Source organism: Tachypleus tridentatus, chromosome 6 (genome assembly GCF_004210375.1).
Source record: "Tachypleus tridentatus isolate NWPU-2018 chromosome 6, ASM421037v1, whole genome shotgun sequence".
Taxonomy (NCBI): domain Eukaryota; kingdom Metazoa; phylum Arthropoda; class Merostomata; order Xiphosura; family Limulidae; genus Tachypleus; species Tachypleus tridentatus.
The window spans coordinates 164615321-164632385 of NC_134830.1; the positions used below are offsets into that span (position 1 = coordinate 164615321).

Sequence of the window (17065 nt, forward strand, 5' to 3'; positions counted from 1 at the left end):
GATATTAGATAGATGTGTACATATTTATTATTAGGTTGTATAATTTTTACAGATTAATATAATAAGAGTTTTGTTGAAAACTTGAGTTGTTTATCTGCAATAAATATCTTCATGATATCTCAACATGAAACATCAGTTTCATTTCTTTCGAATGTTGTATGGGTGTTATAGGTTGATTATTTACCAGTGAATATTCCCTGTAAAAGGATTAAGTTTAAGCGAGGTTTAAGAAAAAGCCTGGTATGTATATTAATGATGAGAGCTGCCATTATGATCTTTTTGTTTATTTTTTAAAAATTATTTTGATTTAGTTTAGAGCATGGGTCAGCAACCTATGGCTCTCAGTCCCCAAATGAAATATCACATTCACCTGGCCCGTGATGGCCTGAAAAAAGAATTCAAGTTTGTAACTTAATGTTGCTTTCCTTCTGCTCACAGACATGGTCTTTGGCCCCTATGTGGAAAGAGGTTGCTGACTCCTGGTTTAGAGGATGGGACAGCTGAGATGGACCAATAGGTCTCATGTTGTTTGAAAGTGTTATGTTATTAGATACTTCAGTAATTATTTTCAATTATAATCAGATTTTTTTTTAGAAGTTTACAGTTTTTAAAATCCTGTTATTGTTCCTTTCCTGTAAAACTATGATGTACACTTGTATCTGTATATGTATTAATTAAAGAAGTTTTTTATTATTTTATTTTTGTTTTGTAGAAAACAAATGTAATAATAGTCTATCTCAAGTAAGTTATGCCATTTTTTTATATTTGTAATGATATATTTAAGTTGATGTATATCATTCGTATTTATGGATTTTTTTCAGTGTTTCTTATATGTGTATGTTTGTGCTGTTTTTCACAAGAAAAGTGTAATAAGTTAGCATAGATTGTTAAATTTTTTAACATATTTATTATTAGCTGTAGTTTGATATTAAATAATTTACCTAAAAGGCTCATGATTTGCTTAAAAATGTTTGAAATGTCATTTTATTCATTGTATTTTAATTTATTGTATCTTTAATATGTAATAATTATCATGATATGTATATTGTTTTTTATTAATGTGATCTTGTATTGCCTAATAAATGAGAAAAGTATGATTGATAATTTTATTATTACTATTGTGTGTATTCTTAGCATATTTTACCAAAACATTCAAGTCTCAGGATGTGGAGGATGTTTTATTTCCTTGAATGTTTTTTTAATTTATTCCTTTTATATAATAACTTTCCAACAAGCTGTCATTACATACAAATTTAATACAAAAGGAATGTATTTCATTAATAATAATAATACCAAAGTTAATTTTGATATTCATGTTAATTGTAGTAAGTTCATATATTAATGCCTCTACATAAATTATGGTTTGGTTTGCTCTGAAATTGGAAATATTTTTAACTTTGTTTAGGAAATGAAATCATACTTTTAAAGCAGCCTGTGATCTAGAATTAAAATCATTGAAGGTTATCATTTACACATATACACACGCACACACATACATTTATTTATTTAGTTTTATTTTCCTAGTTTTGAAGAATATAAAATTCTACTTTACATATAGCTTTTTTATATATTAATTAAAGTTGATGCTATAACACAGGTTTTCAAATACTTGTATCAAAGGTTGAAGGTAGAGGTGTACTTGTGCTTTATTTATTTGTGTTGTGTAGCCAATATAGTCTGAATAATCTCATATGTGGAACAGTTTTAAGAATTTTATATGTTGAAGTACCAAATGGGTCAGATCTTTTGCTTGAAATGAATATGAATTTTTTTTTGTTCTTTTTGCTTATGGTTGAAGAATTATTCAGAGCAAACTACATAACAGCTTGGAATTTCTGTTACCAGCTAAGTGAGTGGAAGCAAGCAGTTTGTTTAGGTAGTCCTAACTTTGAAGAATAAAATCTTTTTATAACCTTTTGATTCATATATAAACATTGTGTTGATAAAACATTACTTAAAAAGTATCAGTTGTACTTAAAAAATTTTAGTTCCAAACAATTGTAAAGCAGTATTCAGAGATTACATAAACCTCTAGATACTTCAAACCATTATGTTTTCAGTGAGTCCCCCACCTAAAAATCAGGCATGGTAACTTCAGACTTAAATCTGAATGTTTAATTTCGGACACATTGTGTTAAGTCATAAGATTATTTCTTGTGAAAGTGTAAAGATTATAAGATGATGAAGTCTTGCTGTTGTATGGATGAAAAGTGTTAGTTGCTATAGATAATATTAAACATGCTTGCTATTATAAATTTCATCATTCAGTCTTATTGAAATATAAATTTGAAGAGAAGAGGTTTAATATTTCATAAGTAGTAAAATGATAAACTGTATATAGGAAAATGTTTCTAATAAAACATTGTTTTTGTATTATATGTGCAGCTCTATTTTCACAAATTTTACTGGATACTTTTTCTCGTATATATTCTGAATAGTGTGTAGCATATCCTGTCCTAATTTTTGACATTTTAAAAATTAGTTCATTAGTTAAGATGTTTAAAGGGTAGAAAAACATGACAAATGCACCACCATTCACTTGACTGATAAGTTTCGTCCTTTTATTTACACTGCTATAGAATGTTTACATCCCAGAATGAAGTATTTAGAGATAAACACTTTAATTCTATATCAATTATAACTGGAATATAATAATGAGTGCTGTTAACTTAAGACATTTATCTTTATTTTTCAGGGATAAACCTTCATGTTCTTTTCTGAATCATAAAAATAAAATAACTAGTATTATAAACAAGATTAAAGTGATTAAAGATTGATAATTCTGTAATTATAATAAGTTTAATGTATGTGGGATATAATTTGAATTATTAATATAATTTTGATGGGAATATAACCTATTGGTAGTGGTAGGGCAAAGGGTTTCTTAGGTTCTGTGAATACATACATGTTTAAAGAGGTTACAATTCCACTGTATAAGTAGTTGTTTAGACCATGTTTGGAGTATTGTGTTCAGTATTAGGTTCCTCACCTAAAGATGGACATTGAATTGTTGGAAAGGGTTTGGAGGATGGTTACTAGTAGACCATGTTTGGAGTATTGTGTTCAGTATTAGGTACCTCACCTTAAGATGGACATTGAATTGTTGGAAAGGGTTTGGAGGATGGTCACTAGGTAACCTGATTGAGGTGCATAAGATTGATGTATCATATTTCTTTTGTACTCAGTTGTGAGAATAGTAGGATTAGGACAAAGTTTGACATGGTAGAAGTTATCTTGAACTAAAACAACTTTATTTTACTAACAGCCCTTGAAGTTGGCTGCCTTCAGATGTGGATGCAGTTAACTTGAGGAAGTTTAACTGAAGAATATGTAAACATTTGAATAATAAGGACTGGCTTTGAGTTTTATTTTTATCTTTGGTTTAGTAGATGGGATGATCTAGATGGAGCAAGAGGTACATTTTTGTCCTTAACTTATTAGTGTCTGCTCTTTAATATAAAATAATGGATTTTACTTGCTTACTGTACTTTGTTGCTTTGTTTTCAAACTACTATCAGTAATGTTCTTTCAGCCGTCAAATTACCAACTTTTTTTACATTGTTTGACATCGGTTCGAAATGTTGCACTATGTACAATAATTTCATGTTTTCACCTTTTACTACACACATTGTAAAGAACTGACTAAAACAACAAAGTGAAAACATTTATTTTCAATGTAACATTGTCACAAGTATCTAGTGGGATTGATTTATTATTTAACTGATACTTGAAACTCAGAACTTGATGAAACTCTATCTTTACAGAACTGATAAAAAGAATGCAGTTGTGAATTTCATAAAAGCATCATTAGGTACAAACTGGAATGTTTTGTTAAAGGGTTTAAATATACCTTTAAACAAAGAACCGGAAGTCACTTTAACATTCACCGAGAGACAAATGGAAAAAGAAGTAGAAAGGAGATTAATTTGGTTTGGTTGTCTAGTGTATGTCGGTGATGTTCTGTAGCAACCAGAATTAAATAACATTCTATAAGCTGGAAACTAAGAAGATTAGATTCAACCTTTGCATCCCACATTATTGAAACTTAGCACCAGTTTGATACAGAAAAAACTGCAGAATATTATGCCTGTGAAAAAAGTAAAGTAGGTAGTCTGGGCATTTTAGAAATAAATAGAAGTGTAAAAACAAACTTATAAAAACGTGTTTTAAATGACCAAACCAATTTGAGCGTCTCTCCACTTCTTACCCCATTTGTTTGTAGGTGAATGTCAAGGTATCTTCTAGGTTTTTGTTTAATTAAAGGTATTTTATAAGCCGTGTTATAGAACATTTCAGTCTGTACCTGATAAGGTCCTTATTGGTGGAACTATGGTCGTGAATAAATTATGTATTTGGGAAATGTTGAAATTATTTTGTGATTTGTATGTTAAGTACTTTATAGTCAACAAAGTGATAGATCCAAGTACAATTTGGTGAATAAATAGTGTAAAAAATAGTTTAAAGAACTGATAATCATTAATGTTAAGACTAGATTGAATATCATGAGATTTAAATGGTGTGTATTTTTTGTTGTTAACCTTGCGTTATTAGGTTCTTTCATTTCCTATAGGAAGCTAACTGCGATTGGTTTCTAAAACAGGATAATGTGTGCGCGCTCATGTAATAATTGAGGTTTTTGAGTACTGTGTGGAATTTCATTTTCTGGTTCTCAAGGTTTACTCTGTCCATAAGGAAACTGAATGATGTAATTAGATTCATTATGGGAAGTAGCACATTGCTAACAAAAGTTACTTTCTTGAGTAATGGGAATAAAAGATTTAATTAGTATACTGATAGCTTGATAAAGGTCATTTGGTAAGCTCAACTAAGCTTGTAATACGTTCACGAGGTTCACATACTTAGATTAGACTTAGAAAGGCTTATGGTTGGGAGAGCAGAGGCTCCAATTGCTGTGTACATGTTTAGAGATTTTGTGAAAAAAAAATTATTTATTCATCTAGTTTGTTGTTTTGCTTGATTGCATCAGACTTGAATTATCTCGTATCACTAGTGGTTTGTAAATAAATACATGGAACTGAAAATTATGTACATTGGCAAAGCTATGCCATTTGAAAACTAACATAGTTGGAGTATTTAGAACTGTCTTTTACTCATTTAAGCCTGGTTACTCAGCAGTTTGATCGCACATTTATACCAGATATCCTAATATATAAATATTCATATTAAGCTGACAAAATATTATCAGATAAAGTAGGTTTGTTTTGATTTTAACCTTGCATTTTTATAATTTTTTTTTTTCCCCCATGGTGTTTGAGTTAAGAACTACACCACCATTAAAATTGGGTGTAAACACCTAGAACTTCTGTTTATCCACTGATATTGTTCCACAAGAAACTGTTTTTAGTCTGTGTAATGAAAACTGACCATTAGTCTGTACTTTATGTATTCTGTCAAAGTGTGACTGGTATATCGTTTAATTTGTGGTGTGTATTTTTTAAGGTATGAAATTTAATCTTTATAACCCTGTGTGCATTCATGTGTTAATGATTTTATCACATCTCAAACTTAATAAATGCACAAGCTTTTTTCAAAGTGATATTCAGACATGCTAAGTTAAAAATTGTTGCCAAAAAAATATTCACCTCCCAAATAATTAGAAGTGTGTATTTAATGGTGAGTTTGATTTTTTTTAATTATTTACTAACACATGAGAATTCACAACTAACACTCAGCATTATAAATGCATTCACATACTTTTAATGTACAACAAAATGTTTTGGTTTATTTAGAATTTTCTATCCACTGTAGTACCTCCTCCCCTCTTCCACCCTCAAAACAACAACAAACAAACAAAAAAAGAAAACCTCAAAGCCAGTCCTTATCATTAAAATATTTATCAAGCTTTGTTTGAAACTCCCTTAAATTAATTACATCCAGCACACCTGAAGGCCAGCCATTCTGTCAGAAAAATAAGGCTGTCTTATCTGAAAATGAATTCTTCCTTCCCAAAATTTGTACTTGCATCCCCTAGTTTTATTATTCATGCCATGAAATATGGTGAAAAAAGTGTCAGTGCTATAAATTCTCTTAACAATCTTCAACACCACAATCAGAACCTTTAACTTATTCTCGAGTGATAACCTTTCAGTTCAAGGATTCATCCCAGTTACCCTCTTCCAAACTCTAACAAATCATTATCATTCCTGAACCTAAAACTGAACACAATACTTTAAATGTTACCTAACCAATAACCTATACAATGATGTTATAACCTCTTTAGACTTGTATTCAAATGTTCTGTGGATACAACCTGAAATCCTATTTATCCTGCCACTAACAACACCATTCTGCTTGGATGGTTTAGGAGACTAATCAAGGTCCCCCTTTTTCATAACACTGTCAATATTATTTGTATGAAAACTGTATTCATAGTTCCAATTATGATAACCCACATGCATTATCTTGCAGTTATTACAATTAAAACTCGTTTGTTATTTATTTGCCCAACTAACTAAATAGTCCTAATCCTTTTGTAAGACAGTAACATTCCTTTTGCAGACAACTACACCCAAAATGTTAGTTATCAGCAAATACAAATACCATTCTTCATCTGTGTCATTGATGTAAATCAGAAAGAGCAAAGATCCTAAGACTTAGTCCAAGATACCCCACTTGTGGAATTAATCCAGTTTGACTGAAACTCCAATTATAACAACCTTTATGCATTTAACCAATTTCCTATCCTGTGAACCAATCTATTCCTAACTCCAACTGTGACAACTCCTTTAACAAGCCTTTTATGTGGCACCTTGTCAGATGCTTTCTTAAAATCCAGATACATCCATATCTGTATTGGCAGTAATTTCTTCAAAGAATGCTAAAAGTTTAGTAAAGCAAGATTTTCTAACAGAAAAATCATGCTATTTATCAAACAAAATTTAACTTTATTGAATGACTTTGTAAAGCACCTTTTATCAGACCTTTAAAAACTTTTCTCATTACTGTTATAATACTAATAGGCATGTAATTACTGGAACAGCTTTTATTATTTCTCTTGAAAATAATTTAAGTTTACCAACCCTCCAGTCTTATATCTGCTTACTGTTGAAGGACTTAGAGAAATACATTATAGTAAATACTTGCATATCCAATCCTGAACCTCTTTCAAAACCCTTGGGTAAATGTTTACCATAAGTGCTTCATAATTCTTTAAACTTTCTAGATTTTTAGGCTAGGCTAGACACAGATTTGGATCTAAGTATCAAACCAGGCTGCATATGGATATCTTATTTGTTTTTGATCTAGACATAAATTTACTGTTTGGATTACATAAATCCATAGAACTATACATTATGAAACCATATTTTGCTTTAGCAATAATAATAAACATAAAGCTTTACATTACACAGATATATGTTCATTTACATCTGTATTTCTGAGTGTTTCATCTGGTCTTTCTGATTTGCATTAGAACCCCTGCTTTGTTTTATTGCTACTAGTATTAGTCTGTCTAAGCCTAGATGGAGCTAGAGTATAAGAAAAAATGATAATAATAATTTATATATTTAAACTACTATTACTTACCTAGACCATTTTATCTTTGCTTTAACTAAAACTTGTACATATACATAAATTCTAGTTGGACGAGTGACAATTATGCTTTCATGTGTATGTGTAGACACACGTTTTTCTTTTTAATAACCTGTTTTATGTTATATGTAGACCTAGATAAAACAGATAAATAGATGTATTAACTGTAGATGCCCAGCACAATTTGAAATTCTAGTTGAATATTGGCTTGTGTTGTAACTGTTGTATAAATAAGCCATGTGATTTGCAACTAACCAGACAGTATAACCTTGTAATTTTCCATCAAATTATAATAAATCAAGACTGTGACCTGATTTTCTATGTTAGGGGTAAACTTCTCTTTATTTTGGCTGGAAGTGACATGTTCACTGCAATATTTTTCATACCAGCCTGGCACTTGTTTTTAAAAATTTTACTTGCAATGCAATTTTTAGGTCCATTTGGCACTGGCCACATATTCATTTTGTACCCTGTTGTTGAATTTTCCCTCAAAGAAAATGGATAGAACTTGTAGAATCTGTGAAGGTTAGGTCCTGTTATTAGCCCTTAGTTTCAACAAAGCTTCAATTCTGTAAAACAAAACTAAACTTCTGAGACTTATAATCCATGGTTAGTTTATTTTACTAAATTTTACTTTTAGCAGAATTGTGTATGAAGAAAGGAAAAACTAAATGTATATCATTACTTCATGATTTATTCACAAAACTACATCTTCAAATTCTCGTTTCTTAGCCATCACTAATTAATCTAGTGTGGTTGAAATGTGCTAAATATATCCAAACGATGGCAGCTTGTGAATCATTTGTTGTGAAACACATCTAGATGTTAAAGAATTCTTACCTGTCTAATCACTTCATTATGCTTTAATTTGAGTCATGAGAAGGAGTGAGTTAATAAAAATCAGCTACATTTTTGTCATTTTATTAATATTTGACATAGAATGTAATAATGTTGAATGTAATTTTATCTACTAAAGTGTGCATCTAGCAGTTATAATTCTAAAAATTTAATTTCTCAAAGAGAAGGTCTGACTTCAAATTGACTTGAAATCCAGATATAACTATTCAGATGTGTACTATACTGATTAGTGTAGCTTACAACATATCTTTAATTATGATCACTGCAATGCTTCTGGTGTGTTGGAGTGGCATTAATAAGAGAGAACTTGTACAACATAACTCCAGTCATGATCACTGCAATGTTTCTGGTGTGTTGTAATGGTGTAAATAAGACAAAACTCATACAACGTACCTTTAAATTCATGATTGCTGTATTTCTTCTGGTGTGTTGGAGTGACATTAATAAGACAGAACTTGCATTTTGTACTTAATTGAATATGTAATTATGTAAGAAGATTGTTACAGAAAAATTACTTGTAAGACATGAAATAAAACAATGGGAAAAGGTCAAAACTTGGAGAAACATGGTTAAGAAAACAGTTGTTTATATATTCAATTTTTTTTTGTTTTTTTCCATTTTCATGTATCATTACTAGTCCATAAATTTTTTAACATTGCTTAGGAAATGAGAATTCTATTCCTCTAGAGCAGTGGTTCTTAGCCTGGGGGTCATGACCCCAAGGGGGGGGGTCACGGAAGGTTTGGGAATTATTGGGGAAATCACGGAGCAGTGTGTAGTTTTTCTGGCAAGTGCCAATGAGAAACACTCTGAAGTGCGGCAATTGAACCGCGTCAAGATGCTTGTTGTGCAACCACCTAATTTTGAGTAAAAATGTTCATATATTACGTTTTGAATTGCCTAACATTTTAATTATATAATATTAATGCATCAAACCTAAAATTTATATATCAAAGTTTCCATCATATTTAGTATATTTTCTCATCTATATATATTTTATCAACCCTCACACTGAGTGAATAAGTTGGTTTTGTATAATGTTCACTAAGTCCATGGATTTTACATTTATTTAGCACTTGTAGCATTTCTCAAGGTCATTTATTTGTAACATTTTAAATAAATTAGGATCTTTTATATTGTTTTGTTTTATTCTACCTTTATGCAAAGTTCACCATTACAAAAATTATTATAGGGGTCATGGTAGTGCCCTGGAGAGAGTCTCAGGGGGTAAGACGATGAAAACGGTTAAGAACCACTGCAGTCTAGGGTGAAGAGTAGTATTGAAGTTCAGTTACTTTGTCAACAGTTTTCATCATTCAGCTATGTATTTTCAACTGATGATGAATAATACAGAGCACTGCAAGTGTATGTGTAATGTATTAGCTTATATTTCTACACATGAAAACAATGTTTCATTTATGGAATCAGTGCATAGGAGCAGCCTTTGTTTAGTTTTTTTCTAAAAACCAAAGTCTGTATTAGATATTATCGGTTGTTCCCACACAAAGCTGTGTTGAGCTGGTAAGTCCATTAAAAAAATTTAAACACCATTTGTCTTAAAAATTAGGTGCACAATTTTCTGTTATTACCTTGAAGTGCAGGTAGATTGATAAGTGGGTAATTAAATACAGAAGGTGCAATGTAGCTGGTATGTTATTACATATTCCTCTACTTTTGCTCATAAGTTCTTGCAATTTTTAAATTTTTTATTTTCTATGTAACAAGTTTTGGTTTGTGTAATTTTATATTATAGTAGTGTGTGTCTGTACTTTATTAAGATGGATAACTGATATAAGGAGATTTTTATTTATTTTATGATCTGTATGAATACTACATGTTATAGGCTATGCAGTATTAAATGCTCCGCTCCAGACTGTTCTTAACTGTTAACTTACCTTTTCCCAGAAGAGAATGAGTTTTTTTTTTTTTTAATTTCAGAATGTCTGGTATGGGTATTATCACTTTTATTGATAAACGGAGAACAAGGAAGATTGAAATGTTGTTCTCTTTTTATCAATAAAATTGTTAATATCTATACTAGCCATTCTAAGATGCATTTTTATTTCAAGTGGGTTTCTCATCATCAAGAATATTTTTTTTTTTTTTTTTTTTTTTTTTTTTTTAAATATTACCATACTTTATACCAAGATGAGCTAGTAATGATGGCTATCAGCTTGACTGGGTAAGGATAAATTAACATTATTTGCATTTTTAAGAAAGCTTTAGAGAAAGTGCATACTGCACTCAGTAAGTCATTTTCATTTCACAGATCTGTATCAGATCATTAGAATACCAAATGGTTTCTCTCATATACAACTTATTTCAGTGATCAGATAAATTGGGAATTAGTGTGCTCAGTATTTTTGTTGGATAATATGGAAAGGAGGAATTTATTTGTTAAAAGAAAGCTAAAAAAATGTCTCTTATCCTATCATATACTAGTTACATTTATATTTTGAAAGCCAGACTGATTCTGGTTTAATGATAAACAGTTGAAGCAAAAAAAGGAGTGCAATTTTTTTCAGTCATTTGTGAATAAATATATACCCTGTACAAGTAGCTGCACTGCCAATCTTTATTAGGTACGTTGGTGGGAAAGACATATTTTCAGGGGTCTCTGAGCTAATGTATAAAACAAGTGTTATTTGTGGTTTTCCTTCACTGGCTAAAATTTTATATCTTTGAAAAAATAAACAGTGATGTATAATTTTTTTATATATTTTTTTTTTTCAGGGAGAAGGTTATTAAAATCTTCAAAACAAAACCACATGCAGAATAATAAAACAAAGTTAAGGTAAATAGGACTTCAGTTTTGTAAATTTAGACTGTTGTACTTAAACTGATATTACAAAAAATCATGGTTAATCCACAAACAAAAGTTAATAAATTAACTTTATTATTGTTAATTTATTTATTTGGTAAAGCTAGAGCTACATGTGTAAATATTAACATTTCATACTTCAAAAAATTTTTTTCTTTGTTTAATAAGTTATCTGTTGTTTTTTTCATTGGTCTTTCTGTTTTAAGTAGTTAAATGATTAAATCACTTTTGTAATTTTTAAAGTAGTTCAGTATCTGTTCTAACAGCTTAAGGTTAAATTATTATTTCTATCCTACTTGTGTTAATTTCTGTGTAGATAGATTAAGCTGTTTAAAGATTTTGTTGTACTTTCAAATCCTAAATAACTATTTTTTTTACATTAAAACCATTAGTTTCGGAGTTTTCATTGGTTGTTAAAAAGAAGCTGGTTGAAGAAAACTGTTCTCATTTGGATATGAAATGTACTTCTGGAACTCTTGATGAGGAGATAGTTATATCTTGTAAGAAGACGTGAAATACGTATTTAGGTGTTAGAAAAAAGCCTGTCTTATAGAAAAGTTAAAAAAAATTCTAAGACAAAACAAGCAGTGCGTGGATGTTACATCTTATGGAGATGAATCTTCTGTAGTTGTCAATGTAGCAGCTGATAAAAAAAATAACATGTACATAGCTAAAGATGGAACTGAGATCAGGAAACATAGCATCCAAAATAAGGTGAACAACTCTGTTCAGAACTTAAATAATAAGAATATACAAAACAAAGAAAAGAGTTCTCCTGTCAACAGAGATATAACAGGACAGTTCATTTTAGAAACTTCTGCCAGTAATGAGTTGTGTCAGCCTGTCTTGGGGAGTTCAAAAGAAAGTAGTTATTTTATTGAAAATGAATTAGGTCAGTCTAATTTAGAGATATTGCAAAGTAATATTTCTTTTGCAAAGAACAAATTAAATAAATCTTTCCAGATGTGTGAAGAAGGAACCAGTTTTACTGCCAAAGAGGAATTAGACCAGTCTCTTCAAGAAAACACTAAAGAAAATGATTATTATGCCAAGAATGTGTCAAACAGGTCTGTTGTGAAAAATGAGAAAGAAATTGTGTACATGACCAAAAGCAAAATTCAAACTTTTCCAAAGAATAAAAGGAACTATTCTCGTGCTAAAGTGGATAATGATGATTGCTGTGCTTCACCTGTTAAAAAAATAGGTGCTGTTTCTACAGAGATAAAACAGCATCATTCAGTTAGTAAAGAAGAGAGTTCTGTGATGTACAATGCAGATAAAAATACAATAAAAACAAATATAGAGAAGAAGAAAGAGTACCAGTTTCATATGCAGCCACAGCACACTGTGAATGGCAAACAAGGAAAGAAGCAATACAGGTGTGACATATGTGCAGGAATTTATCGTCATGCATTCAGCCTCAAAAGGCATTTCCTGAGAAACCATATCAATTACAAGTACTTATCTGACTCGGATATTGCAAACTGCAGTATTAACGTGAATTCTTTGAAAGACGTTTATGAGGCACCTTCTAAAGAACATACAGGAAAAAGAATAGGAACACCTGAAGCCATAATTGAAAATGAAATAACCCAAGTTTCAACTTCAGAAGATATGATAGGACTGTATCGCTGCCATTTATGCCAACAGTTATTTAATGTGAGGGATGACCTGAAAACTCACGTCACCAACCACCCAGCAGTTTCTAGTCAGAAAAATTTCTCTTGCCCTGATTGTGACATGACATTCACACACAAGCAGAACCTGGTTCGTCACTCATCAGTTCATAGTGAAACTAAAACTTTCAAATACAGCTTATGTTTCAAAAAATTCAGAACAGCAGAAAAGTTACAGAAACATGAGACCTTACATAAAGGAGGGAAAACAGTAGTTTGTAATTATTGTAATGGTTTTTTTGCTCTGGAAAAATCGCTAAAAAAACACATTATGAAATTCCATAAGGAACATGTATTCCCATGTAGTCAGTGTTCAAGAAATTTTCTGACCAAAGTCTTGCTTGAGAAACATGAAAGGTTGAAGCATTCAGTTAAGTTGCTAGACAGTTATAATGTGGATCAAACAGAAGGTTGTGGTGAGATTGCAAATAATAATGGAACTGAATCTGAAGGTAAAATTGTGAACCTTACAGTGGGTGATTGTCAGACAGGAATTCAAGTTTCTTGCAGCGTTTGTAAAAAACAATTTACCTCGTATGTCAATATGTGTCGGCATTGGCGTCTTGCTCATCATTATGTTCCCAGAGGGAAACAAGGCAAGTACAAGTCTGGAAGATCTGTTTTTGTCTGTCATTCTAGTGATTTACAGAATGACAAGAAAGCTGGTGGTGAGATTTCTGAAGCAGAATTTTTCATGACTGTAGCAGAGAAAATTTCAGAAAATTTGATAAATTTTGTTGATGGAAAATCTTCACAAATTCTTAATGGAGCTAAGAAACCTACTGCTGAATGTAAGATGACTATTAGACCCAAAGTGCAGTGGACAAATTACAACTTCCCTTCAGACTTTGACTTCAGTCAAATGAAAGAAGTTTCATATGAAACTGAATGGTCAAAGCCCAGAAGTACAGAACCGGAAGTACTGCTTGATGAATCAAACATTTTAAAAGCTATTGGGTTAAAACAAGAATACGGTGACTGTGAAGAAGGGAGTGAATCATCTTACGTGCATAATTTGTCAGAAGAATCTGAATTATTGTCTGATGAGGAAATTCTCATGAATAAAAGTAATATACCAAAGACAGAGACAACTGAACCTCTGGGCAAAGACTGCATTGAAGAAAGAACTATAAAATACATTTGTAACACTTGTGGGGAGAGATTTGGTTCTTTGGAAGTAATAGAAGATCATAAGTTAAACAACCATCTGAATGTTTTCTGCACACACATTGAAATTGAAGGAGAGAAGGAAATTCCTCCTGAAATATGCTACAATTTTTGTAGTTCAGTAGGGGTACTGAAAAGCAGTATAGTACCCCCTCTGACATGCACAGAAAATTCTAAACTGCACTGTACCAAGTGTCAAAGGTTGTTTAGTTCAGTATCAGATCTACATCTGCACATTCTAGAATGTGGTGGAGACAAGGCATTTATTAACTTTAAACCAGACATGAAAAAGAAATACAGAAATAAAATGTTAAGGTGGAAGAAGATAGGGAAAGGAATCCAGAGATATCTGGATCGGTTTGAACATGCCTCAAATCATCACAAAAAGCACAAAAAAATTGAAAATCTCAAGAGTCCCATGTGGGAACTAAGGTACCCAAAATATTCATCCCAACATACCAGAATAGGAAAGGATGATAAAGCTGAAATATTTAGCTGTGATGGTTGTGAAACAAAATTCTATTATCTTGCAGCATTCCAACGACACAGAAGAGGATGTCCATTAAAAATTGCAATGGAGGGAAACAGCTCAACTGCCCCTCATACTGATAACAAAACACTGAGTCAAAGACACAGCTGCCTTCACTGTGGTAAAAGATTCACCTATTTAGCTAGGCTTAAAAAACATATGAAGAATAACTGTTATAGAACAAAAGAGCAAGAATCTGTTTTTTCTGTTAATTCTACAGATAACACAGCAACAACAGAAAATAATGCAAACAAAAAAGATGCAAGTACACTAGGAACTTTACCACTAAAATGTGACCAGGTATCTCTTGAAGGTAATGTTACAGATGTAGGATGTGAAAGAAATAAGAAAACTGTGGAACTAAAACTTGAAAAAACTTGTTTTAAAATAGATGAAGAGCATCGTGATGTTGGTTTGGTACTTTTAGAAAATGATTCTCAACCAGAAGAATGCTCGGTTCCTGTTGTGGTTGAGAAAGATATATCAGAAACATCATTAATTGCATCTAGTCCATCATCTCTGGATTCCATATCTGTATTACCAACATATAATACAAGAAAATCATTACGTAAGTGCAGGAAAGTTTATGTTCCTGAGCAGGTGAAAATAAATTCTAGGAGAAATAAAACAAAGAAAGAACTGGAACTGTCTGATATTAATTTGGATAAACCATGTAACTCATCCTATTTGGCTTTTCCTCAGAAATCTGAGATGAGCAATTTATCAAAAAAACTTAAATCCATCTAGTGATGAACCACTAGCTGAAAATTCTCACAAATCTCAGAGTCAGAAGTCTGTTTCTAAAAGTTTAACAGTCAACTGTGGCATATCTACCAAAGTAAAATCTGATGAGGAATTCCCTGTGGTTTTGAAATCCCCAGTTCTAGAAACATTCACTGAAAAATTTGTTGAAGACTCCATTCTTTCTGTCAGTCAGAGTTCTGAAATGTCAGATGGTGGATTTAAATTGGAGACTACTGTAGAGTCAAAACCTCTTCAGTTGAAACAGAGTTCCCCAGCAACACCACAGATGAGTCCAAAATTTAATGTACCCATAAAGTCAGGATCTTCAACTTTTGTTAATCAAATGCACACGTGCCCTATGTGTCGAAGGACTTTCTGCTATCTGGCAAACTTCAGAAAACACATAAGGGATGTCTGTCCAACTGCAAGAGAGATGGAAGAAAGCAAAAATGAAAATCTAATTAGTTTAGAAAAGAAAAAAGAAACTGAACACAATAGTGGATTGAGTTCTTCAACTCTGTCGGTGCGTGACCAGATACAAAATTCTGTGCTTGGAATTCTTAGGGCTCAGTCAAAACAACAAGAGATTATGAACATGTCAGCTAAAGAAGAGCAGAAATCGGTGGCCTCATCACGTTTTCATACCTTCTCATGTAACGTTTGCCACAAAATATTTTTTTCCTTTGTTAAACTTCTTCAACATAGTATCTCGCACAAACTGTCTGTGGATGCAGAAGAGAATGGTAATAGCTTGTCAAACAAACTACAGGATAGTTTACTCAGCTCTTTATATAACAGCAGTGATAAAATAGAAAATGTTCTTCCAGACAGTAGCATAACTTCTACTTCTAGCACCTCTGTTAATAAAAATAACAAGGGACTTATGGGAAGTGTTGAAAATAATGTACTACCAGTACAACCAGTGACAGTTACTAAATCCTGTACTGATAGGGTTAGTCAGAAAAATGTGTGTGATATACCAGCAACAGCTGTCAAATCTGAAGCCACGGAAGTTAAAACAAGAAATAATAGTAGATGCAAGTTGCGGAGCAGACCCGGCAGACGACCAGGCCTCAGAAAGAAAGAAAAACCCACGTCACATACTACAAAAAGAAAATGTTCCTCGCATAAAAATGGCAGGCAAAAAAGAGCCACTACTGTCCAAGAGACTTTTGTGTTACAATCTTTAACATCAAAACGACTGAGAAAATCAACTAGGAATAAGTAGTTACCTACACAGTATCTTAAGTTATGTGAGAAACATATCAAAAGGGTATAAAAACTAGTCCTGATGACTCGTGCGTGGACGACACGGAGAAGCTCCTTATCTGGTAATGTACAGAATACATTCTTTATGTATCGCTATGCTAAACGTGTCTGGAAACTGTTTGAATGGCAAGTAATTATTTGTGCCTTATATAAAAATAATCTTCCAGTAGTTTACTTCAGATAGTATGTGTCTGAAATAGTTACTGAACACAAGCATGAGTTAGAGATGTTTTAAGAAGTGTTAATCTGATACAGATTTGTGTCTTTTATATATTGTTTTATCAGTTAACAATTTCAAATAAATAATTAGAATGTATTGACATCACATGTTACTATACTGTTTAGTAGATACTGAATTGTGGAAGTGAGAGCTAAAACTTTTAAATCCATGAAATAAATTTGAAATAAGGTTGTGGACATTTCAAAGAAGTCTGTCAACGGAGAATTATG

The 17065-nt window shown here is 31.6% G+C and overlaps 1 protein-coding gene across 7 annotated transcripts in view; it reads left to right on the forward strand.

Moving 5' to 3' along the window:
- Window positions 1–17065, forward strand: part of LOC143254349 (uncharacterized) — a 59745-nt gene that overhangs the window by 22560 nt on the left and 20120 nt on the right. For 3 of the 7 annotated variants that reach the window (XM_076509402.1, XM_076509401.1, XM_076509403.1), the window contains 2 exons: window positions 11143–11203; window positions 11623–15831. The exons of 1 other annotated variant lie outside the window; for it this stretch is intronic. In XM_076509402.1, coding sequence (XP_076365517.1) covers window positions 11891–15349 — 3459 coding nt within the window. In that variant the 5' untranslated portion in view covers window positions 11143–11203; window positions 11623–11890 and the 3' untranslated portion in view covers window positions 15350–15831. Of the gene's footprint in view, window positions 1–311; window positions 2379–11142; window positions 11204–11622; window positions 15832–17065 lie in introns of those variants that run through there. 3 more of the 7 variants (XR_013030152.1, XR_013030150.1, XR_013030151.1) reach the window with 2 other exon arrangements.